The following is a 26,954-nucleotide window of genomic DNA, read 5'->3' as shown; positions in this document are numbered from 1 at the left end:
GGGTCTGGAGAAGCCATGGAGAACATTATGCTGCCTGTAACATCATTCAGCATGAGCAGTTTGGTGGTGGGTTAATGATTGTCTGGGGAGGCATATCCATGGAGGGTCACACAGACCGCTACAGGCTTGACAAAGGCACCTTGGCTGCCATTAGGTATCAGGATGAAATCCTTGGACCCATTGTCAGACCCTATGCTGGTACAGTGGCTCCTGGTGAACGACAATTCCTGGCCTCATGTGGTGAGAGTATGCAGGCAGTTCCTGGAGGATGAAGGAATTGATACCATTGACTGGCCACCACACTTTCCTGACCTAAATCCAATAGAACACCTCTGGGACATTATGTTTTGGTCCATCCAATGCCACCAGGTTGCACCTCAGACTGTCCAGGAGCTCAGTGATGCCCTGGTCCAGATCTGGGAGGAGATCCCCACAACACCATCTGTCATCTCATTAGAAGCATGCACCGATGTTGTCAGGCATGTATACAAGAACACAGGGGCCATACAAAGTGCTGCGTACAATTTGGAGTTGCTGCAATTCAATTTGGGCAAAATGGACTAGCCTGCCACATCATTTTTTCACTCTGATTTTTGGGGCGTCTTTGAATTCAGGGCTCTGTAGGTTGATCATTTTCATTTCCATCAAACGATGTGGCATCCTTTCGTTCCTAACACATTACCCAGTCTATATCAGTATAGATATCCAGGAGGATTTCTTTTTCCCATTGAGATCTGATGTGTTTTCAAAGTGTTCCTTTAATTTTTTTGAGCAGTTTAGTTTCACTACGCAGTACATCAGTTCAGTGGTCTAGATTTGCATTGCATAGTGCAAACAGCTGTTATTTAGGGATACTCTGCCCAAAAATGATTCTTTTTATGTATATTACTTAGCCCATGTGCTTTGTAGTGATGGCCGAGACCAGGCTTTAACTCAAGTTTTCAAGCAGAGTAAAGATAACAACATAACAGGGGTCTGTGGTGTCCAACACAGGACAACAACAAACAATATCAAAAATGTCCATGAAAAAGAAAGTCATATTACTGTGTGTCACATAATTCATATGTCAAGTCATCCAGTTGTATGCTCACAGCCTCCTAAACACGTCTTTTTTTATTAAAATACAGTTAAATAAATCACCTCTGGGAAACACTTGTGAGCGAAATGTGTTCAGACTCGATTGAGCGTTTAAATTGGGTAGAGTACTCTTTTAAAGATAGCTGTGTTATATGGGTTGGAGATGTTGGCACAGGAGACAGAGCTGGAGGTGGCAGAGTTAAAGATGATAAGATCTGCATTGTGGGTGAAGAGGATGGGTAGGATTAGAAATGAGGACATTAGAGGGTCAGCTCAGGGGAGACGGGTGGGAGACAAAGTCAGAGAGGCGAGATTGTGTTGGTTTGGACATGTGCAGAGGAGAGATGCTGGGTATGCTGGCAGAAGGATGGTAAGGATAGAGCTGTTAGATAAGAGGAAGGCCTCAGAGGAGGTTTATGAATGTGGTGAGAGAGGACATGCAGGTGATGGGTGTGTCAGGACAAGATGAAGAAGACAGAAAGATATGAAAAATGATGATCCGCTGTGGCAACTCTTAACAGGAGTAGCCAAAAGAAGAAGAGTACTCTTTTAAAGATGGATTATTGAACCAAAAAAATACGGTTAGATAAACCACCACTGGAAACGTTCTGGCGAAAGAAAAGAGAATACAGCCATACCAGCTGTGCTGCACAAGAGGTGATCCACCTGAAGCTAAGCCTGTTCAGACCCTGCCAGTACTTGGATAGGAGACCATCTAGAACAGGGGTGGGCAGCGGTGGTCTGTGATGATGCGGGTTCAGCTCCATGCTCCCATCCGTTGTTCGGGAGCCCTGGAACTCAACACCGTCGATAATGTCACCGAGTTGAGCTAAGCAGTGAGGCAACAATAGCAAGGGGATGATGTAAAAAAAAAGGCATAAGTGCTTTTATTTAAAACCAACAACAAATCAAAAACAAAGTGTCCACAAAGTGCAGTGCTTCAAAGTCTTCATCAAATAAATAATCCACTAAAAGAAATGTGCAGGTTTAAAAATACAAAAACAAACAGTCCTTTAAAAAACCAGAGGCTAAAACCGTTGCTGGAAGCATTCTCAAATCAATAGCAAGCCTGGTGCTCTTCTACACTAGCGTCTCACCTGCTTCTCCCGGTTGGGCTTTGCAACAGGCGAGACGCTCTCTGTAGCTGCCCTTTCTCTCACACACACACACAGGTCTGGAGTCCTCCCGATCCTGGCTTCGGTCTGGCACTCATCCCAGGCCTGAGACTTCCAGGACGCCCACACCAAGGACTTCACCTCCAAGCCTCCCGACTTCCGCCGCCGCCCCAGCCTTACGCGGACTGTCTCTCCTTCTTTGGTCACTCCCGCTGCATGATCGCTCAGCGGGAGCGACTTCTACTTCAGCTCCTGGGTGTTGGCCTAACACCCAGACTTCCACGCAGCTGCCCGCGAGCACTCGTTCACTCCCCTGCACCGACTTGCTTGCTCGCTTCCTATAATCTCCATCATTTCTTTTTTTTTTTTCATCATTGTTCTTTTTTCTTTTTTTTTTTTAACTCCTCGCCCTTTGTAACCGACTCGCTTCTATATATTTGGGGGTAATAGCAGCTGCAGCACATTAGCCACAGGAACAATCACGGATGTGGGCCGTCCATCACCTGTGCACTAGGTGAGAAACGCCCACACTGCAGATCGCCCTGCGGCTTGCTACGGCCACCACGCCCCCTCACTAAGCCGCCGCGAGCGCGCTGATTATTTAAATAAAAACGGCCTTTGCTGAGCGAGCTGTGGACCCATAACACCACATGGTCCTGGAGGGCCGCAGTGGCTGCGGGTTTTTGTTCCAACCCAGTTTCTTAATGAGAAGTCAATTATTGTTGATGACGCCCTAATTGCTTAAGTGACATTTTGATGCTTCATTTTAGTGGTCTCGCTTGTTAAGGTTGTCCACCCTCGGCTGCTTATTTCAATCTTAAACTGCTGCCTTCACTGTTTTAATGGCTCCTTATTAGCAATAAGATGTAAAAGACAAAGCCGCCAGCAGTTCTCCAGCTAACTTTTTCCCCCAAATACATCTGCACGTGTTCATCATGACTGTTTGATTTAATTAAACACTTAATAGAAAAATGCGACAGACTGAAAATTATCCCATTTTAGGCTTCAAATCATTTGGATGATATCCTTGGAAAGGAAAAAAAAAAAAATCTATGGTATAACAACCTTACATTGTGCAGACTAACAAGCCATAAAATTAAATAAAGGTCTGAGACTGGCAAGGATTGGTTTGTAACTAAGCAATTGGGTTGGAATGAAAACCTGTGGCCACTGCGGCTTTTCCAGGACTGGCACTGCCCACCCTTCATCTAGGAAAAGCTTGGGGTGCTGCTGGAAGAGGTGTTGGTGAGGCCAGCAGGGGGCGCGTAAACCTGTGGTCCGAATGTGCCATGACGGGAGGGTGGGGATACACTGTGCTGTAAAAAATGGCGGTGTCCTTCAAATCAGACATAAAAGTGGGGAGCTGACTCTCTGTGGTCATCCTTCATAAAGAAGCAGGGTGTATCCCGATGTCCTGGCTAAATTGCCCACCACAGTCTAGTCATTCAGACCCCCTAATCATCCCCCATTTCTAATCCCCTCCCCCACCTAATAGCTAATGTGCATTGAGCCATCGCAACATCCAGGTGAGTGTTACACATTAGTGGTCTGAAGTGCTTTTGAGTAGGAAGAAAAGTGCTATATAAATTTAAACAAATATTATTATAATGTGCTCAGATACAAATGAGCATTTGAACTGGGTGGTATGGGGGGACACAGAAATAAAACACGAAACTCGACTGCCGGTCCACGAATTACTTGTGTAAGCCATGGCGATGAACAAGTTACAGTTAATCTTTCATTTCTATTCTATTTTATTGTTCCAAGACTGAAATTTGGTTGGTCAAACAGGTTTTACAGAGAGACTGCAACGTAACTTTAAAAACACATCACAAAGAACACGGCCATCACACCTGATCTCTGTACAAATAAATAAAATACAGTAAATGTAATTACTTCTGGTATAGCATCATAATCTGCCTATCATCTATAAAAAATTAAACCATCATTAAGGCTTGAATCACGAGGCACAAATTACAAAAACAAATCTGACAAATAGGCTGGTGTCCCGGAAAGTCTTCACATATAAGCCTGCTCTAGATACTTGTACAGTTTCATTTAGAATCAGGCGTCCCGTCCCCGTTTATTTCAAAACAATTATTATTCATAGGATAATATTTACATCAGCTAAAACGTAAAGAACCTATCCATAAAACGTTAGAAGTCCAGACTGAAAATAGACAAACCACAACACCAGCGACTTTCTATGAACACACTGACCTTTGAGATCTCAATGCCCAGGTCGCAGATCTGTGGACTGACGTCGTGCGAATTCAGCAGGTCCCAGATGGCTCGATACAGAATTGTGTTCAGAGTCCTCATCTGAAGGCTTTCTTCCCTGCTGCTTTTCTGCGGGGATGATACCCCCCACTTCATGACTTTTTCAAGGCTGGACGGCTTGTGCATCTACCAATAAAAAGAAAAGTCGACACTGAGCCCACAAATAAATAATAACGAAAACATTAAAAACCAAAAAAATGCAAGAACTCACCAGTTTCGATCCAACTGTCGGACTTTCATACCAAAGCTTTTTTCTGTAAATTTTGAAAACAATAAACAGAAGTTGTGAAACATCAATACAAAGCATAAATACATGTACTCATATTTATACCCTAACCCTAATGATTTTATGTTATGCTTTAAATGGGCTTATTTTAAAACCTACATATACAGTTGTGCTTGAAAGTTTGTGAACCCTTTAGAATCTCTATATATAATTCACTAAGGCAAGACACCCATGGAAAGCACGCCGGAAGGGGCGTGGATTCACTAAACTGCCGACAAGTAAGACACCTAAGGCGCATGCAGGGAGGAGCCACGCCTAACTCCAAGACCATTGGATACAATGACAACTCGCAGAGCCACGCCCACCAACTCGGACGCAATGACACAGAAGGAACGGCGTCATTTATATTCGTCTGTCGTAGAGGCCTCATGTACCTCCGAGCCACCTTGACTGTTCATAGAGGCATGTTTCTCGCGGAGGTGAATCGCCATATGCAGCGTGTAAAACGGTTTGCGAGGGGTATCCCATGGGATCCTTAAAACAATCCTTTACAAATGAGGTTAAAACACAATGAAGTAAGCAGTCTTTAAAAACCGAGTTTTTGGTTACGACGCACGAACTCGTGCACCATAGCAAACTGTTTTACACGCTACATACAGCAATTCGCATCCGCGACAAACATGCGTCTTCTTCACTCACGGACAATTATATGTTGCTCTCTCCAGAGTTCCATCTTTTCATTCACTTTCTGTTGTATCCTCAAACCCTCCCTGTTTAGACAACTGTGTCTTTCTAGAAGTGTTCAACCATCAATAAATAATTATACGGCGTTTGTTATGCCGCGGGTTCACTATTGTGTTGTATTTTGCTCTCTCCAGAGTTCCATCTTTTCATTCATTTACTGTTGTATTCTCACACCAACCCGTTTTAGACAACCGTGTCTTTCCAGAAGTGTTTAGCATTCAATAAATAATTTATGCATGACATTGAGCGTGTGTCTACCCGGCACAGAGAGGCGTGGGTAAGCCGTTGAACCCCATTCGGGCTGCAAACCGTGGAATTCCCACTAAGTGCGATTCATCCGCTCCCACTGGTTGCGTCCCTACCCTTTGTGCACACCGCCCTCCCACCTCGCTACTACCATGGTCGGGTGTCTTGGTGGATTATATATAGAAAAGCAGCCAAAACCACACAGAGCAATGAAACGTCTACATGAGTCACAGGTGCATCTGGACTGTGTAAAGACGACAAGTTGGAGGTGGGCACATGAGCGGGCAGTGCATACTGAACGAGAAATCAGCAGACTAGCATGACGGAGGGAGCTGAATGGACGTCCTTCTCCTCTCCTCCCGTTCCACACTCTGCGCCGTGCACCCCCATCCCTCTGTCTGGCAGGAGAAGGCGCAAGGACGGTCCACCAGTTTTCAGTCACGGACGACTGTGTGTTGGTTCGTTCCATGCATTGTTACAATGTTGCTTTTCTTGGTGATTTATTACATTACCGATTTGTCAAATGTTAATTTTCTCCCTGTGCTTAAAAATCATTAAAAAACCGGCCTGATTATGCGGCGTATGGTACGCCACGGGTTGCCTAGTTTTCTATATTTCTGCATAAATATGACCTAAAACATCATCAGATTTTCACTCAAGTCCTAAAAGTAGATAAAGAGAAACCAGTTAAACAAATGAGACAAAAATATTATACTTGGTCATTTATTTATTGAGGAAAATAATCGACTATTACATATTTGTGAGTGGCAAAAGTATGTGAACCTTTGCTTTCAGTATCTGGTGTGACCCCCCAATAACTGCAACTAAACGTTTCCGGTAGCTTTTGCTTATTCCTGCACACCGCCATTCCTCCGTACAGAACAGCTTCAACTCTGGGATGTTGGTGGGTTTCCTCACATGAACTGCTCGCTTCAGGTCCTTCCACAACATTTCGATTGGATTAAGGTCAGGACTTTGACTTGGCCATTCCAGAACATTCACTTTATTCTTCTTTAACCATTCTTTGGTAGAACGACTCGTGTGCTTAGGGTTGTTGTCTTGCTGCATGACCCACCTTCTCTTGAGATTCAGTTCATGGACAGATGTCCTGACATTTTCCTTTAGAATTCTCTGATATAATTCAGAATTCATTGTTCCATCAATGAAGGCAAGCCGTCCTGGCCCAGATACAGCAAAACAGGCCCAAACCCTGATACTACCACCACCATGTTTCACAGATGGGATGAGGTTCTTATGCTGGAATGCAGTGTTTTCCTTTCCCCAAACATAACGCTTTTCATTTAAACCAATAACTTCTATTTTGGTCTCATCCGTCCACAAAACATTCTTCCAATAGCCTTCTGGTTTGTCCACGTGATCTTTAGCAAACTGCAGATGAGCAGCAATGTTTTTTTGGAGAGCAGTGGCTTTCTCATTGTAACCCTGCCATGAACACCATTGTTGTTCAGTGTTCTCCTGATGGTGGACTCGTAAACATGAACATTAGCCAATGTGAGAGAGGCCTTCAGTTGCTTAGAAGTTACCCTGGAGTCCTTTGTGACCTCGCCGACTATTACACACCTTGCTATTGGAGTGATCTTTGCTGGTCGACCACTCCTGGGGAGGGTAACAATGGTCTTGAATTTCCTCCATTTGTACACAATCTGTCTGACTGTGGATTGTTGGAGTCCAAACTCTTTAGAGATGGTTTTGTAACCTTTTCCAGCCTGATGAGCATCAACAACTCTTTTTGAGAGGTCCTCAGAAATATCCTTTGTTCGTGTCATGATACACTTCTACAAACATGTGTTGTGAAGAGCAGACTTTGATAGATCCTGTTCTTGAAAATCACACAGGGTGCCCACTCACACCTGATTGGCATCCCATTGACTCGAATTTCACCTTCAAACTAACTGCCAATCCTAGAAGTTCACATACTTTTGTCACTCACTAATATGTAATATTCGATCATTTTCCTTAATAAATAAATGACCAAGTATAATATTTTTGTCTCATTTGTTTAACTGGTTTCTCTTTATCTACTTTTAGGACTTGAATGAAAATCAGATGATGTTTTAGGTCATATTTATGCAGAAATATAGAAATTTCTAAAGGGTTCACAAACTTTCAAGCACAACTGTACATGTGTGGTATCATTCTTTTCAGAATTTATCGAACTTTAATGTGACGTTGTTAGATTTTCCGATTCTTATTGTTTTTTAAATTATAAACTAAAAAATATCAAGACCTAACATCCGAGGCCGGAAATAAAAGACAAAGAGTAGAACAGCTACTGTACAGGCTTTTAAATGTTTGAAGCGCCATACGAGATGAAGATCACACGGCACGACAGCAGCTGATCGAGCAAAGAGGAGGTAAAAAAACCCAAAAAACTATTTGTTTCCCCATTGTAGCACCGTTTAAGAGGGGGTTTGGTAGGAGCGACTGCGTCTCCTTAGGGTGTGTTCAGCCCCCCTCTTCACAACATGAGCAGCTGAGACGTGAAGTGGCTGGCGCGTAGCACAGGCAAGGGGGGTTGGCAAGCAATGAAAACTGCTTGACCAACGTCGCCTGCATTGACCCATCGTGGGACAGTCGGGTATTCCTCCTCCGTAAGCGAAGGCTGCGCTGACACCTTGGGAGTCCAGCAGGTCTCTATGTATGTCAGCACCGACTTCAACACGAAGTTGTTCATGCTGCTCATGTTTAGATAATTTGACCCTTTGCTCTGTCGGTTTATGTCTTTTCTTAAACTTTTTAAAAAAAAAAACTAGCTGTACAATCCAACTAAGACACAATGAAATCCAAGTCATCAACTTGGACCTCAGTGTTATCATTTGCAGTGCGCCATCTCCTGGAAGGTATTTTGTAATGCATGTAGTAATAGAATGGTTTTACACTGTGTGCAGAATTATTAGGCAAGTTGTATTTTTGAGGATTAATTTTAATATGGAACAAACACAGTGCTATCAGTCAATCCAAAATGTTAATAAACCTGAAACCTGAATGTTTCACAACGGAAATGTGAGTGTGAACATCATCAGGGGAATACATATGTGCGCACAATTATTAGGCAACTATTAGTGTGCAGATTTATTATGCAACTAAAGGAAAAATGAAAATTTTCCCATCTCACTTGTTTATTTTCATCTGTTATAGTGAGAATAATAAACAAACACCTCAAAATTTACAAATAAACATCTCTGACATTTCAAAAAAAATCAATAAATCAATCAATCAATGACCAATATAGCCACCCTTCTTTCCAATAACAGTCATAATAACAGCCTTTCCATTCATGGAGTCTGTCAGTTTCTTGATCTGTTGACGATCAGCTTTTTGTGGAGCAGTGACTACAGCCTCCCAGACACTCTTCAGAGAGGTGTATTGTTTTTCTCCCCCGTAAATCTAGCGTTTAAGAAGTGCCCACAAGTTCTCGATAGGGTTTAGGTCAGATGAGGAAGGGGCCATGTCATTATTCCTTCATCTTTAAGGCCTTTACTGGCTGGCCACACAGTGGAGAACTTCGATGCAAGTGATGGAGCATTGGCCTGCATAAAAATCATGGTCTTCTTCCTGTATCACTGTTTGAAGAAAGTGTCTTCGAAAAACTGGCAGTAGGTTTGGGAGTTGATTTTGAGTTCATCTTCAATGCAGAAAGGTCCAACTAGCTCATCTTTAAAAATACCAGCTCATACCAGTACCCCACCTCCACGTTGGAGTGGAGCTCTGTGCCCATTACTGATCCACAGGTCCATCCATCTGGTCCATCAAGAGTCACTCTCATCTCATCGGTCCATAAAACCTTTGAAAAAAATCTGTCTTCAGATATTTCTTGGCCCAGTTTTGACGTTTCAACTTATGTTTCTTGTTCAGTGGTGGTTGGGTTTCAGCCCTCCTTACCTTGGCCATGTCTTTGAGCACTGAACACCTTGTACTTCTGGGCACTCCAGGTAGGTTGCAGCTCTGGAATATGAAAGTACTGGAGGATAATGGGTTCCTGGTAGCTTCACGTTTGATTCTTCTCAAATCTTTGGCAGCTAATTTGCGTCTTTTGTTCTCAACACGTTTCTTGCGACCCTGTTGACTATTTGCAACAAAATGTTTGATGGTTCTGTGATCACACACCAATATCTTAGCAATTCCAAAAGTGCTGCATCCCTCTGAAAGACTTTTTACATTTAAATCTCTTTTTTGGCCCATTTTGCCCGAGGAAAACTAGCTGCCTAATAATTCTGCACACCTTGATATAGGGTGTTGATCTCCTTAGGCCACACCCTCCCTCATTACACAAATACACATCACCTGACGTGCTTAAATCCAATAAGCATTCAAGTTAATACAGCTTGGAGTTGGAATATACGCATTAAAAATGATGATATGGTCAAAATACTCGCTTGCCTAATAATTGTGCACACAGTGTAGTATGGGATTTGTAAAAGCAATGTTAATATTTGTGATTCGCTTTCTGTTGGAATTACAAATGCAATAAAGATTATTACTGAAAATGTGTGTGATGTGCCATCTGTTGGAATGACAAAATGAGTGCTACAAATGTTTGTAATGTTCCCTCAGTTGGAATGACCGAGACGTAGCAGCCAGATGGACACACAGATACTTGTCCTTTTATTATTCCGTGTCAGATGTGTTGAAATCTAAGTAACCAACATACAGTGCTCAGCATAAATGAGTACACCCCCTTTAAAAAGTACGAATTTAATCAGTAGCTCAATGAACAAAAGAACAATTGCCAAAATTTTCACAAGGCTGAGTTTTATTGAACACTTGTTTAACTCCATAACATGAAATTAAGGTTAATAATATAACTCAGATCACAAAATCTTCAGTTTTATTCAAATTGGTTGAAGCAAAAATGAATACACCCCGCAACAAAAACTACTACATCTAGTATTTTGTATGACCACCGTGATTTGTAAGGACAGCACCAAGTCTTCTAGGCATGGAATGAACAAGTTGGCGACATATTGCAACCTCCATCTTTTTCCATTCTTCAAGAATAACCTCTTTTGGAGCCTGGATGCTGGATGGAGAGTGCTGCTCAACTTGTCGCTTCAGAATTCCCCACAGGTTCAGATCAGGAGACATACTTGGCCATTCAATCACCTTCACCCTGCTCTTCTTCAGAAATGCAACAGTAGCTTTAGATGTGCGTTTTGGAGCATTGTCGTGTTGGAAAAGTGCGCGGAGTGATGGCAGCATCTTCTCCTTCAGTATAGAGCAGTACATTGTTGAGTTCATGATACCATCGATGCAATGCAGCTCCCCAACACCAGCAGCACTCATGCAGCCCCACATAAGGACACTGCCACCACCATGTTTCACTGTAGGCACCATGCATTTTTCTTTGAAATCCTCACCTTTACGACGCCATACAGTTTTGAAACCATTAGTTCCAAAAACAGTGATCTTTGTCTCATCATAGTATAGAGTCTCAGTAGTCTTCATCTTTTTCAGCGTGGGCCCTAGCAAATTCTAGGCGTGCTTTTTTTGTGCATGGGCTTCAGGAGCGGCTTCCTTCGTGGACGATACCCATGCATGCCATTCCTCTGCAGTGTGCGCCGTATGGTGTCACAGGAAACGGTCACTCCAGTGTGGCCTTCTACTGCTTTAGCTATCTGCAGTGAAGTTGCATGGCGATTTTCTTCAACCCTTCTCATCAGAAGACGCTCCTGTCGAGATGTTAACTTCCGTGGACGGCCTGGACGTCTCTGTAAGATGGTTGCACTTCCATCTTTCTTGAATTTTTGGATCACTTTTGCTTGACTGATATGTAAAGCTTTGCTGATCTTCTTGTAGCCCTCACCTTTTTTTTGTGTAAAGTAATGATTTCCTTTCTCAGATTTTTTTTTGACATTTCTCTTCCATGTGGAGCCATTGCTGACAGCATGAAATGGGAAGGGCTTTTCTTTGTTAAGTATAGTCACCCGTCTGCTGGACTCCGCTTAAATGAATCCTTAGACTTGCCTGTGGTTGAATGCCAGTTCATTAGAATTTTGTAGTCTTAAGTGTGGCTTTTCTCCTAAGACTATAATTGGGGTGTACTTATTGTTGCAACATGGGCTTGAATGAATTTGTTAGGTGTTTGTTGTGTGTGCAAATTAACAAATCTTGTTTGCAATCAATGGCCCACATTTGTGGAAGTATTTTGTAGTACAGTATCTCCTAGAAAATGTTGATACTGAAAGGAAACTAAAGGTTTTCTGACAAATGTAGTGGGGTGTACTCATTTATGCTGAGCACTGTAGATCTCATTGTTAGCATATTATGTCTCTGTTATATATAATTTGGTATGAGATTTATAAAGGAAGTGCTATTGGTTGTGATGCACCAACTGTTGGAATTAAAGTCCAACAGAGAGTAACAGTCAGAGGAGCAGATATCAGCTGGCCATAGACAGGTAGCACAGCTTACATCTTTACTGAACACCTTTGTTATATTTTACCTAAGCTTCCTCCAGTGGTTGGGGTTCAAATCCATGCTTTATATAACAAAACATATCAACTGGACAGACACTTGTCCTTTTATTAAGATGGGCCGTAACTCTTCTTAACACTAACTTTTAGTATTCGGCCTTTTTTTGCTCTGACTGCACTTTAAAGTTCGCTTGCCAAGAGCTCAGTTAACCTACCAGTGTGGTAAATTCTCACTGACAACAGGCTGCCTGCTTATAAACGTCAGGGTCTCCATTATTGTTGTTGGTTTGGATAGAATTGACAGAAGAGGCGGACGGACGTATGGCAAAGGCTCGCACTTACCTGGCTTTCGCAGCAAATTTCCTCAAGAGATTCTTGCCACAGAGTTGCGTCGCAGTATGAAAACTGCTGGTCCGAAGTCGCTCGATTTGGCCCTTTGGGGAACAATCAGGTACGATGGCTGCGCTGACACCATGGGGATCCAGCAGATATCTGCGTATGCTAGCACCGACTCGGCTAACCAGCATCGTTCTGACTGACAACGCGTTCAATTCCCTCAACCCGCATTAAATTGAAATGAATCGATGTGCTCGGGTGGCTTAAACGGTGACTGCTACTGTCTGTCTGAAGGAAGACTGAAATAATCGAGCGCGAGCGAATCCATCTGTCTTGACTGCTTACATACAGCGGGTGTTACAAAGATCGTCGCTGTCGCTTGTCTTCACTCTGGTCTCGTGTCTACATTAACGCCGCTGGGACACACTCGAGACCTATGACGTTGTATAGTATAGTGTTTTGATGTTGTAAAACATATTAGAAGAGATAGTCAGTCTCTTCATTTTAAGTCACTTTTCCTTCTTCACCAGCTAGTACTGAATAATTTATGAACGAAGTCACAATAAAACATTAATGTACATGTTAACGTGCTCTTAGTCATTAGAAGTTTCAAATACATGATGGTTGGCATTTATGGAATAGCATAATATATATAAAATCAGGAATATAAGATTACACAGTGGGTGCATTTTTTTTTATCAATATACCATTAAATTGATTTAAAATACAACCAAGACATTACTAGTGTTGCAAATGGCTATTATTGCTCGAAATGACTGATTTTTAATTCATTATTCACATATGGCTGCAAACCCCATTTTCAACAGCCATTTGCTTCAGTTTCTTAATGGTCAAGTCCCTTAGCTTATCCTTAATTAGTCCTAATGGGTTATTAGAGGAACCTTTGAAGCCTGCTATTCTGGTCTCCTGCTTTGCAAGGTCCTGGCATGTTTAAAGTTTAGTTCTAGGTACAAAAATGGACAAAATGAAGCGGATTTCTCAAAAAAACAGGTTAGTCTTCGGGTTTCTTGAAAGTTACCTATCTACTTATCATATAGTGCCTTTCCTATCTATCTATCTATCTATCTATCTATCTATCTATCTATCTATCTATCTATCTATCTATCTATCTGTCTTTTATATAGTGTCTTCTATCTATCTATCTATCATATAGTGCCTTTCACATCTATCTATCTATCTATCTATCTATCTATCTATCTATCTATCTATTCTATCTATCTATCTATCTATTATATAGTGTCTTCTATCTATCTATCTATCTATCTTTTATATAGTGTCTTCTATCTATCTATCTATTTATCTATCTATCATATAGTGCCTTTCACATCTATCTATCTATCTATCATATAGTGCCTTTCACATCTATCTATCTATCTATCTATCTATCTATCTATCTATCTATCTATCTATTATATAGTGTCTTCTGTCTATCTATCTATCTATCTATCTATCTATCATATAGTGCCTTTCACATCTATCTATCTATCTATCTATCTATCATATAGTGCCTTTCACATCTATCTATCTATCTATCTATCTATCTATCTATCTATCTATCTTTTATATAGTGTCTTCTATCTATCTATTTATCTATCTATCATATAGTGCCTTTCACATCTATCTATCTATCTATCTATCATATAGTGCCTTTCACATCTATCTATCTATCTATTATATAGTGTCTTCTATCTATCTATCTATCTATCTATCTATCTATCTATCTATCTTTTATATAGTGTCTTCTATCTATCTATCTATCTATCTATCTATCTATCTATCTATCTATCTATCTATTATATAGTGTCTTCTATCTATCTATCTATCTATCTATTATATAGTGTCTTCTATCTATCTATCTATCTATCTATCTATCTATCATATAGTGCCTTCACATCTATCTATCTATCTATCTATCTATCATATAGTGCCTTTCACATCTATCTATCTATCTATCTATCTATCTATCTCTATCTATCTATCTATCTATCTATCTATCTATCTATCTATCTTTTATATAGTGTCTTCTATCTATCTATCTATTTATCTATCTATCATATAGTGCCTTTCACATCTATCTATCTATCTATCTATCATATAGTGCCTTTCACATCTATCTATCTATCTATCTATCTCTATTTATCTATCTATCATATAGTGCCTTCACATCTATCTATCTATCTATCTATCATATAGTGCCTTTCACATCTATCTATCTATCTATCATATAGTGCCTTTCACATCTATCTATCTATCTATTTGTCTATCTATCATATAGTGCCTTTCACATCTATCTATCTATCTATCATATAGTGCCTTTCACATCTATCTATCTATCTATCTATCTATCTATCTATCTATCTATCTATTTATCTATCTATCATATAGTGCCTTTCACATCTATCTATCTATCTATCATATAGTGCCTTTCACATCTATCTATCTATCTATCTATCTATCTATCTATCTATCTATCTATCTATCTATCTATCTATCTATCTATCTATCTATCTATCTATCTATCTATCTATCTATCTATCTATCTATCTATCTATCTATCTATCTATCTATCTATCTTTTATATAGTGTCTTCTATCTATCTATCAATCTATCTTTTATATAGTGTCTTCTATCTATCTATCTATCTTTTATATAGTGTCTTCTATCTATCTATCTATCTATCTTTATATAGTGTCTTCTATCTATCTATCTATCTATCTATCTATCTTTTATATAGTGTCTTCTATCTATCTATCTATCTATCTTTTATATAGTGTCTTCTATCTATCTATCTATCTTTTATATAGTGTCTTCTATCTATCTATCTATCATATAGTGCCTTTCACATCTATCTATCTATCTATCTATCTATCTATTTCATTTGACAGATTACCAAAAAACAAGATTTCATACAAAGCTGTCTAGTGAGAGAAGGGCAAACTGGATCTAATCAGGATAGAAAAATAAAGGAAAGGCCCAGGTGCACAACTCCTTAAGTGGAGAAGGACATGAGTGTTCGTAGTGTGAAAAACAAAGGCCTTCCAGGTCCTCAGTTGGCTTCTTCATTAAATACACGCAAAATCCCAGTTTTAACAGCAACAGAGAAAAGACGACTTCATTGATGCCGTCGAATGCCAATATATAATGTGACGTTACAGAAAGTTTTTTTCCCCTTGCATCAGGTTAAATGTATTTCTAAAACGTGCAGTGTGCTATCTGCACACGCGACACACACGTATATGTTTAATAGTTTTTTAGAGGATAGTTCATCGTAATCAGAAGCTTGCTGTATGTCAGCTCAGGTTAACCAGAGCTCCTCTGATCTTTGCAGTTCAAAATCCCCGCCCCTTCTTTGAGCACCGCCTTCATGAGGCGTTGGATTGGTTTAGAAATGTGACACTCAGTGAGCCGTCTAATTGTTCCTACCCACTTTTAAGCAATATTCACTCTTGGTTGTCTCCGGACGACATATAGACTATACGTCTGACTTCAGCGAGACTCGTTAAACAGAGAAAGGTAATGTCAAAAGTAAAAGTAAGACGGCTCCTGTACCGGATTGTTTTTTTTTTACGTCCTTCAGCCATATAATTGGTTTGGTCAAAATGATTGACACATTCTCCGCCCAGATGCTACTACTCCCGGAAAAGAATGAATTCATGCTGCCATCTGTTGACAATAATGTGTACTACAGCAGGCTTGTCGCTCCCGAGTGTTCCCATTGCGGGTTGCACACACGAGTCGTTTCTCTGTTGCTAGAACCGGAGCTGAAGAGGTTCATTCAGTTGGTGTTTCGTGTTCTGTGTAAGCAGAACGCGCGTTCGGTTTTGTTTGAAAAAGGTAAACCCCGTCCGTCTCTGTTGAACTTTACGTCAGTTTCAAAATAGATACATTTATCAAAGTTGGTTGTTTTAAGATAAATTCACCCATTGTGAACTCAACGACAACTTCAGCGTTATTGATGTTCAAAGTAATTCGAAGATGTGAAAAGCTGAGAAAGTTCGGCCATGTAGTTGATGTTTTTCTTCACTTTTGCTGTTTCTTCAGTGCTCGGTAGACGACCGTTTATAGTACTAAATGCAGGCCGCCACAAAGCCTCGGGCTGGATTTAAAAAATACACGGGCCTAAACTGTAACGAAGAGAGGGGTGAATTCTAAAATTGTTTCCATGCATCGGTGAAGGATACGATTTGCCTCACGATGTCTTCTGTTAAACGTTGAATGAAACGTTTTAAAATGCACATTTTAAAAAGTATCGATTTGATGCTGGGTAGTTTCTAGTGATTATTTGTAATGATAATCTAAAAATTTGATCTAGAAATGCTGGCACCGGTCGTGAGGGCACAGTGTCATTCATCGGGTGTCTGCCTCGACGAACTTTCTAGATTTTTCCACTTCTCGCTTACGAACGGACAGTCCATTTTATTTTCTTTTGTACTTTACATTTAAGTAATGGATTTATTCTAAAATAAGCGTTTAATCGACAAAATGTACAGTTAAAGAGAGCTTGATTTATTATAGGCTCCAATCCGCTCCATCGCTGATGAGATCGGCACTCCGACTGGGCTCCAGCAGTTCACTCTTTTTTCCCCTAATTTTACGTAAACATTTGGTCCGTCCATCGGGTTCCTGTCCGTCAATTGCACGAATCTGAACGCTTTCTGCAGTTGGGACAGTTGCAAGACTCAACAATTCACCCCGCGATGGGCTGACAACGTCCCGGCTAGGGAGGGAATACAGTAGCGGGGTTTTGGGAAATGGCTGGCTGGAATATTCTGGAAAGGTATGGAGAATCAAGAAAATGAATTCCTCTCATGGCCTTTATTTGAAAAGTGATACACATTTTTTGCAAGGAAATGTAAGCAAATCTGCCCATAGTATCTAGTATTTCCTCTCACAGATTATATAAAGTTTATAACTTAATGTGCACTTCCACCCCTTACTAGAATTGGGTATTATCACGTGCTATTCATTATACCAGCACCCTAATAAAATGAAAAATGCCAGTTTTGTTGCTGTTGTGGGGGACAAAAATCCCAAGTGAAGACATCTGTATTGAACATTTTTAAGTATTTACTTGATCTGCACCTGTATAGCACGTTCATATTACTGAGTTTTTATTAAGGAAATTGAGCCCACAGTCCAAAAGACGTGCAGGTTAGGTGGACTGGCGAAGCTAAGCGTGTCTGTAGATTAGCGTGTCTGTAGATTTGCGTCCTGTCCAGAGACTGTTCCTGCGTTGTGCCCTGTGCTCCCCATGCCGCTGCCCTGGATAGAGCGGGCACCACAACCTTCATGTGACGTACGTGCTGCTCTAAATACTGTGAGGATGTTTCAGCGGAGCGGTGTCTTATTAGATGAGTAGCCTCTATAAACTGGAATTGAAATCGGGACGGTCCCCGTCACCTGGACCTCTGGCCTCCCTAGTGAATCGTTATAATCTGCAGATCGTGGAGCTGCAAGCTCGGTTTTGTGTAAGGTAAAGGGGACTCTGTCAGTGTTTGTTTGCGCGGTGCACAACATCCTTCATATCTGGATATCCTTTGCTTTTCTTGCTTGCATTTTAGACTTTTACACTTTGTAAGATCATTATGACTTTTGTATGAGGAGGAGGAAAGATGCATGCATAGGTTTCTCCGTACCCTCAGCTGGACACGTATGGGCAGTCGGCTGGTGACAGGGAGTTCCTATGGGAGTTCCTAGCCCCCACACGCAGTCTGCTGGTGTGTTTTATTAACTTGTATTGGGGATCTGTTTGCCTTCAGCTATCCGAGGACAAATCTACAAAATATACAAGCTGGCGTAACCACAGTGAAGGTAAATTTGAAACCGCAAACAAATTTGTAGTTGAAGTCGCACAAAACGTGTCTCCGTTTTAAGAATGACAAGTTCACAGATTTGCCAACGCTTTTCAATAAAAGATTTTGAAATTTTAAAACTTGTATAGGGTGAAGTGTCTTAAGATATCTTAAAGGAAATTGAATTGCCTTGAATAAGTGTGCTACATTTCCACAAAATTGCTTTTGTTTCATGCAGATCTATATGGCTATCGCAATACGTGCTTTGCACATTCTATGGGAACACACCCCAAAAAATAATAAACCAAGGGCCACGCCGGCTCCATCAGGCAGCACACTATTTGTTTTCACAAAAAGGGGTGAGCAACGAGTGTGCGGGAAGGTCACCAAATTTAACTTGTTCAGCAAATTTCGGTTGTGTAATCGACATGGTCTGGCAATGAGTGGCTACTGTAGTCGGCAAGCATCACATACCCCACGACTAGACGTCATGTGGTGTGTTTTTGGTTTAGTTTTAATTTCAGGGATGTAGGACAGTTGCAGTCTTAAACTGATGTGGTTTTAGACTTTTAAAATGCTTGACTGGGTCCTCCATGCGTGGACTTTGCATGTTCTCCCCGTGTCTGTGTGGGTTTCCTCCCACAGTCCAAAGACATGCAGGTTAGGTGTATTGGCGATCCTAAATCGTCCCTAGTTAGTGCTTGATGGGTGTGTGTGTGTGCCCTGCCCGGGGTTCGTTTCCTGCCTTGCGCCCTGTGTTGGCTGGGATTGACTCCAGCAGACCCCCGTGACCCTGTAGTTAGGATATAGCGGGTTGGATAATTGATGGTTGGATGGAAAATGCTTGAGTGTATCTTTTTGTTTATCCCACATTGTATGATATTCTGATCTTGGTTCTTGTACAACTTCCTCAATAAAATGTAAACATGTCTTGATAAATTCAGATGTCCTTTTGATGTACTAGTTACTTTCCACATGCCTGTAACTTATTGTGATTTGTGTTAATCTGCTTACTTTTTTCATTTAGGACACACTCTTATCTTTCAAGATGTCGTATATGCTTCCTCATCTACATAATGGCTGGCAGGTGGACCAAGCAATTCTATCAGAAGAGGACAGAGTAGTGGTGATTCGATTTGGCCATGATTGGGATCCTACCTGCATGAAAATGGATGAGGTGTTGTATAATATTGCAGAGAAGGTAGGTGTCCCTAGTGATCAAGCTCCAGTTTATTGTCTCATGTGTTCAGTACAATGAGATTCTTACTCGCATATCTCCCACGCGCCATTGAGAGAAGTGTAATACAGTCGACTCCACTTAAGTGCACGTTTCTGCTTAGCTGCACATGACTTGCACGGGCCCTGTTTGTATAAAGTCAAGTAAACCGGCGATAACTTTGGATAAACGCACAATCCGCTTAAGCGCGTGTACATTATTGATCCCATTGCTATTCACTCCGGTTAACTGCACCGTCTCTTCACATCTTGTAGTCAAACAATGATCTTGATTGATAGGCTCAAATAGTGTAATTGGCATGCGACCGATGTAAACAGCCCATCTCCTCTGACCGGCTGAAGGTGGATCATTCAGGACACTGCCGACCATCGAGACCCTGATGGAGACGAGGATACTGCCAGCACGATTAATGAGCTACTTGCAGAGACTGGACCCGCTGAAGTCTCTACGCACGCTGCGTTGTTATCTGGAGATAAACGGCTGTCAGGACTATGGACAGTTTTACAGCCTCGGTAATCCGATGCACAGCCTGTGCAAAAAACAATGCCAGATTATTTTTGTAAAATGTAGGCCCGACTGATTGATACTTGGACGCGTGCAACTAACTACTTGTATTATGAATTGTCAGTACAGTACAGGAACAGTTAATGTGTGTGTGTGTGTGTGTGTGTGTATCCACTATATTCTTCATCATAGTCTATTTTAATGACTGTTTTACTGCGTTTGAGTAGGCTAGTAGGTAGGGGTAACCGAATGGTCAACTTTCAGGACTGACATGTTGCACTCGTATTAAGCACACGTGGTGATCTCGTCTGGAGGCCATGCACTTTAAACGGAGTCGACTGTAACACCATAAATAACAAACGCCAGTCCATTAGTGATAGAAATCAAGGAGAAATGCATTTAAGACCAAAGCCAGATGACATTTATCTGCTCAGAAGAATTGTATGAATTGGGAACAAACTATTGAGGCATAAGGTTGAAGTGGAGGCCTTGCTACCCTTTAAGATGACTATTTCTGCATTATGGAGAATAACAGAGACTTTGTTTCAGTAAATGAAATTCTGTGTGTCTTTAACAAATATGAATCGAATCAGGTAAATTATGAAAGCTCATAGGCATCGGAGTTAACAATTATTTGCAGTCTGATCATTTAATGTTTATTCCAAATTGGTTAATTTTTATTATTTTGCACTTTTCAGGTGAAAAACTTTGCAGTTATTTATTTGGTGGATATAACTGAGGTGCCCGACTTTAACAAGATGTATGAATTGTATGACCCTTGTACAGTAATGTTTTTCTTTAGGTAAGAACTTTGTTACCTTGACATTTTCTTTTTTGTCTTATGTTTGAAATTGGAGTGTAAGTATTAATCTGTTCTTCATGTCAGGTTTTGCAAATATAAGCAGAGTTAACTATTTTTATTTTCTTTATTTCAAAAGAAACATTAAAGATGCATTTGTCAAGTTGTATTTAATAACCGTCCACGTACAGACACAACACCAGTGGCGGATTGTAGCAGGCATGACAGATGCCAAATGACCAAGGCTGTAGACGGCTGATAAGAGTTTTTATTCACCAATAAACCAGCAGGGTGTAGCGATGGAGCAAAAAAAAAAAAAGAATGTAATGAACTGTTAAGATTTATACTTTGTGCTTGGCACTGATGTGGCTAACGCACCATAAAACACTTGAAGTGCAGTGCCTCCACAGAGTGGCCAGACCCCTCACTTTTTCACATTATCTTATACTGCAGCCTTGTGCTAAAATATTTACATTTCTTCCTTTATCACACACTTGATACCCCAAAAATGACAAAGCGAAAAAAGGATTTTAGGATATTTTGCAAATTTATTAATAATAAAAACTGTAATATAACTTTGGACCTTCACTCCGTATTTATTTGGCAGCGGTTATGGCCCCGGAGTCTTCCTGAGAATGACGTGACAAGCTTCACACACCTGCCTGGATTTGGGGATTGTCTGCCATGCTTTTCTGCAGATCTTCTCGAGCTCTGTCAGGCTGAATGGAGACTGTTGGTTGACAGCTTATTTTCAGGTCTCTCCAGAGATGTTCGGTTGGGTTCAAGTCCGGGACATTCTCAAGGCCGGTCACAGAGTTGGCCCTAAGTGATTCCTGTGTTGTATTTACTTTGTACTCTGGGTCATTGTCATGTTGTAAGGTGAACCTTTGGCCAAGTCAGAGGTCCAGAACTCTTTGGAGCAAGCAGGTTTTTGTAAAGCATCTCTCTGTACTTTGGTCCGTTTAGCTTTTCCTCAACCCTCACTAGTCTCAAAGTCCTTGATGCTGCTGCCACAGTGCTTCACTTTTTGGATTGGAAGTGCATGGGTGATGAGTGGTGCCAGGTTTTCTCCAGACATGATGCTTATACTTGAGACCAAATAGTTCAGTCCTGGCTTCAGTAGATTATTTCTATTGTATTGAGGAGTACTTGTCTTCTGTGTATTGTATTGACCCCTTTTTTGACACCCACTGCACACCAAACATACCTGGAAGGGGGTCTGTCTTTGAACTGCCTTTCCCAAGGTTTCTTCCATTTTTTTTCCCTACAAGGGTTTTTTAGGGAGGTTTCCCTTGTCTTCTTAGTCGAGGCTGGGCGCTGTCAAAAGGCAGGGCCTGTTAAAGCCCATTGCAGCACTTGTGTGATTTTGGGTAATACACAAATAAATTGTACTGTACTAGAGAATCCAAAGGCCAATAATTGCTTTCTGCGCTGTGACTGTACCCTGGAGCAGTTACCCAAGTAGATAAAGACCAGCACTTGTGTCATCAGGGTGGTTATTTTTGTTGTGACTGTAAGACAAAGGTGACTAAGACTCATTTTTTCTGACAGCACTATGGTACAAATTAGTCTTGACACACCTTGGTTCCTGCTGTTGCCCTTCCAGTCTTGAATGCTCTTCACCCAATACGGCTCAAAACATAAACTGTTTAAAAAATAACTTCAGGAGTTAATACATCAATGCTACTTAATTAATTTTCTATAAAGACTATAATGTGGAAGACTACTGATCGTGTTGCCTTTTGAGGCTCTTTGTCTTTGGCACTGTGCTCTGCTCCCCTAGCAAATGGTAAGTGGCCAAACAAAAATTGAAGGTCAGTTTATCGTTTATATATATATATAAAATATATATATATATATATATATATATATATATATAAAAAAACATTCTGCCACCGATTACTGAAACTTAAGGTTAAATTCACCCCACAGGGTATTGCATGGCCAGGTCATTTCCTGGGTTGTTTTTATTCAAGCTCTAAGATTTTTTACTCGGATGCCTTGCTATGCATGTTAGATTAACCCGACATAAGTATGGACTCTAAAATGGACTGACATCCTGTCCAGTGTTGCTTCCTACCTCAAGCTTGATGCTACCCGGATAGCTTTGTTCCTGTCCAACTCTGAAATGGAACAAGAATAAATGGGTATATACAGTGGTGTGAAAAACTATTTGCCCCCTTCCTGATTTCTTATTCTTTTGCATGTTTGTCACACAAAATGTTTCTGATCATCAAACACATTTAACCATTAGTCAAATATAACACAAGTAAACACAAAATGCAGTTTTTAAATGATGGTTTTTATTATTTAGGAGAAAAAACCAAACCTACATGGCCCTGTGTGAAAAAGTAATTGCCCCCTGAACCTAATAACTGGTTGGGCCACCCTTAGCAGCAATAACTGCAATCAAGCGTTTGCGATAACTTGCAATGAGTCTCTTACAGCGCTCTGGAGGAATTTGGGCCCACTCATCTTTGCAGAATTGTTGTAATTCAGCTTTATTTGAGGGGTTTCTAGCATGAACCGCCTTTTTAAGGTCATGCCATAGCATCTCAATTGGATTCAGGTCAGGACTTTGACTAGGCCACTTCAAAGTCTTCATTTTGTTTTTCTTCAGCCATCATTTAGAAACTGCATTTTGTGTTTACTTGTGTTATATTTGACTAATGGTTAAATGTGTTTGATGATCAGAAACATTTTGTGTGACAAACATGCAAAAGAATAAGAAATCAGGAAGGGGGCAAGTAGTTTTTCACACCACTGTATGATGTCAACTGGAATGAAACGTTTGTTCAACTCCCTGCCTGTTTAGAAGTACTTTGCCTTCCTTCATTAATAACCTACAATCTACGAAAAGCCACATCCAAGAATCCAGGCAGAGCCCATTTTGCCTGAACATCGTGTCCATCATTGGGGCCCTTCATCAGCGTACTCCATCATTTGTAGATCGTCTGCTCTGGCACAGAATCACTAGGTTCACTTTGAGATGTAGGGATGTACAAATCTTTATACATTTTGGATCTTGTAGATTTTCTTTTTGAGACATAACTAAATTGGATTTCTTTACTTTGACGAATTCCCTTTCAGTTAAAAAATATAGCTGGTTGCTGTTCACTGTGCAGATATGTATATTGGCCGAAATTAAAGTTTTCATTCAGACAGCTGCTCTAATCCGTATTCTCTTCTTTCTTGAGAACAGGAAAAAAAAAACTTCCTGAATTTTATTTTTTTTCTCCATAGGAACAAACATATCATGATTGATTTGGGCACTGGAAACAACAACAAAATTAACTGGCCAATGGAGGACAACCAAGAGATGATCGATATTGTCGAGACAGTTTACAGAGGGGCACGCAAAGGCCGAGGTCTTGTAGTGTCACCCAAGGATTACTCGACTAAATACAGATACTGAATCTCTGAGCCATCTTTGTTTAGCAGGACCTTTTTTTTTTTGTGTTTTAATATTTAAGACTACAAGCCACTGTGACTTTTTTGTACAGAAAAAAAAAACACTTACTTTGGAGAATCTCGGATCAGCAGAGCTTTCTTCCCATTTGTTTTTGGTTTACAATTAACATTTGCCCTTTCAAAGCTGCTTGATTCTGCATAGGTACATTTGTATCCTTCATTGGTGGATTTTGGACTAAATGAGCCTATCTGTAATTGTGAATGAAATTTTGTTTTATTCATTTGTTAGCACCCTGATCCATATGTGCACTTGCATATTGAACTTTGCTACTCGTAGAAATTTTTTTTTTTTGATTATGGATTGCTACCCTAAAACTACTGAAAGTAAAATGTTGAATTAAGCATAGTTTTATACTCATCCATAGAATTCTTTATGTAAAACCAGGAGCTTTTTTTGACATTGTGATGTATTAGTGGTCACATTTATACCCTTGGAAGGCAATTTTGTAATTAGGAATTCAAAATCAAGTTGCCAATTCAACTGGCAAGAATTCACTTTTTTTGTGTATAAAATACATTTCTTTTACAAATTTTCAATTAAAAATATTTAAACTTTTACACAATATTAGTGCACTTTAAGTGTGATACTGCTGAGATCTGCCTTAATGAAATGTATAATGACTGGAAATTCCTACATTTGTGTAACCTGGTAAGTCATCCTTCAAAGGACCGATGCTGAATGATTTCAGTCCATTTCACTCTTAAACAGTATATTAAGTTGCCATCTTCAACAAAGACAGTGCCCATTCTTTTTGTTTTAGTTCTATGAAATTTATTTCAATGAAAATAGGCAGTACTTTGTTAAATCTAAATGTTTTCGAGCACCTACTGTGATCTCATTGTACAAATTTAAATTGCTTTGGCTCAGGATGCGGCATGTAGGCGGTAAACTTAAGGGCTTGTCCCATTACATGACTTTTCCAGCAATTCTCAGTCACTGACTTCATTTACATAATCTTGGAGTTTGGTGCATTCGTGTAGTGTGACATACACAGCGATTCAGTCCCCCCAGCCTGTGACTCACCCAGACAACATCAAATTGGTCTCATTTTACTCAAAGTCATAGGGCACAAAAGCTGATGACCAATGAGTGCTCATTTAACAAAAGGGGGTGGCGGGCTGACATTGGAGCTGAGCTCTCCTTACGGGACACGGCAACATCAGGCAGGACGTAATGGCTTTCAGGATAAAGGGCAACCTTACTATAGTTTGAAAATGCTAAACCTCTGGAAAGTAGTGAACTGGCCCTCTAATTTTACATACCCTGTGATTTCTGGAGCCTAATCAGCAACTGAAGTTGTGTGTTCACGCCATTGTCATAATGCATTGTCAATTTAGGAAGCTTAAGAACTTTCCAGTGGAGATGATGCCCACGCATTGTTGTGACTTCTCTAAAACACAATAGCTTAGTTTTTTTATATACTGTGTGTGTGTGTGTATATATATATATATATATATTTTGAGATAGATAGTACAGGTCAAAAGTTTGGACCCACCTCCTCATTCAATGTCTTTTCTTTATTCTCATGACCATTTCCAGCACTCCATCACTCTCCTTCTTGGTCAAATAGCCCTTACACAGCCAGGAGGTGTGTTTGAGGTCATTGTCCTGTTCAAAAATAAATGAGCGTCCAACTAACCTGACTTCTGCACAACACAACTGCTGGTCCCAACCCCATTGATAAAGCAAGAAATTCCACTAAATAGCCCTGATAAGACACACCTGTGAAGTGAAGACCATTTCAGGTGACTACCTGTTGAAGCTCATCGAGAGAATGCCAAGAGTGTGCAAAGGGTGGCTATTTTGAAGAAACTAGAATATAAAACGTGTTTTCAGTTATTTCACCTTTTTTTTTGTTAAGTACGTAACTCCACATGTGTTCATTCATAGTTTTGATGCCTTCAGTGAGAATCTACCAATGTAAATGGTCATGAAAATAAAGAAAACACATTGAATGAGGAGGAGGAGGTGTGTCCAAACTTTTGACCTGTACTGTACATACACACAAACACACACTTTGCTAAATACTCCCAAGTATTGTAAATCCTGAAATTGTGTAACAGAAAGAGCCAAGGGCTGCATTTTCTAAATGGAGCAAGACGATGACCCCGTGCAGGATAATGGGATGGTAGCTGAGAGGGTTATCAAAATAGGATGTCAGAGGTAGTTGTCAGCATTTCCTCTCAGTATTTTATTGCAGAAGAGCAGACATTTGCTTAAGAATTTAGGTGACTATTTTGAAGCACCTGCAAGAACTTGTATTTACTTTCTTATGGGACATTTAAACAACTTTCAGCCCAATTTTATAGAAGATTGCCGCTCAAATTTGTGAGTTGACATTTACACAGTTCAACTTTAATACACCAAATATTTAAGACACACCCTTTTTTAAATAAAATTAAGAGAAATGAGATGTTCAAGATTAAAAAAAAAATCAAATCATTTCATCTGGGGCATGTGCTGCCTCTTCTCTTTCTATAGTTCACTGGAATACTGTATATGAGGAGGCTCTTAATATAATCGATTGTATTGGTGCAGTAGTAGCCCGCCTGACTGCTGTTTGATCTGTCCCATACTGCAGATAATTTAATACGGTGAAGTTTCCCAGAAAAGTGATTATTGTGAATTTTGTAGTGCATTGTCAATTTGCGTATTCTTCTTAATGCCGGTC

At 40.4% G+C, this 26,954-nt stretch overlaps 2 protein-coding genes across 3 annotated transcripts in view; one reads left to right on the top strand and one right to left on the bottom strand.

Moving 5' to 3' along the window:
* rbfa (ribosome binding factor A) overlaps positions 1-12,733 on the bottom strand; it is a 28,760-nt gene extending 16,027 nt beyond the window's left edge. Inside the window, exons 1-3 of the mRNA XM_039737075.1 lie at positions 12,465-12,733; positions 4,684-4,726; positions 4,413-4,598 (exon numbers count right to left, since the gene is read on the bottom strand). Of these exons, the coding sequence (XP_039593009.1) occupies positions 4,413-4,598; positions 4,684-4,726; positions 12,465-12,649 (414 nt within the window). The 5' untranslated portion in view covers positions 12,650-12,733. The remainder of the gene's footprint in view (positions 1-4,412; positions 4,599-4,683; positions 4,727-12,464) is intronic.
* Positions 12,734-15,971: 3,238 nt separating this feature from the next.
* Positions 15,972-24,840, top strand: txnl4a (thioredoxin-like 4A). 2 transcript variants are annotated; one of them, XM_039737185.1, is made up of 4 exons: positions 15,972-15,992; positions 19,299-19,472; positions 20,711-20,814; positions 24,055-24,840. In XM_039737185.1, the coding sequence occupies exons 2-4, from the start codon at positions 19,320-19,322 to the stop codon at positions 24,224-24,226; spliced, it is 429 nt and encodes a 142-aa protein (XP_039593119.1). In that variant the 5' UTR covers positions 15,972-15,992; positions 19,299-19,319; the 3' UTR covers positions 24,227-24,840. The 2 variants fall into 2 exon arrangements, with proteins under 2 accessions (XP_039593119.1, XP_039593118.1); XM_039737184.1 differs by lacking the exon at positions 15,972-15,992 and adding an exon at positions 16,143-16,313.
* Positions 24,841-26,954: the final 2,114 nt, after the last annotated feature.

The sequence above is a fragment of the Polypterus senegalus genome, chromosome 15, assembly GCF_016835505.1.
Source record: "Polypterus senegalus isolate Bchr_013 chromosome 15, ASM1683550v1, whole genome shotgun sequence".
NCBI lineage: Eukaryota > Metazoa > Chordata > Cladistia > Polypteriformes > Polypteridae > Polypterus > Polypterus senegalus.
The sequence above is the reverse complement of the archived record's forward strand: the minus strand, read 5'-3'. Positions and strand labels throughout refer to the sequence as shown.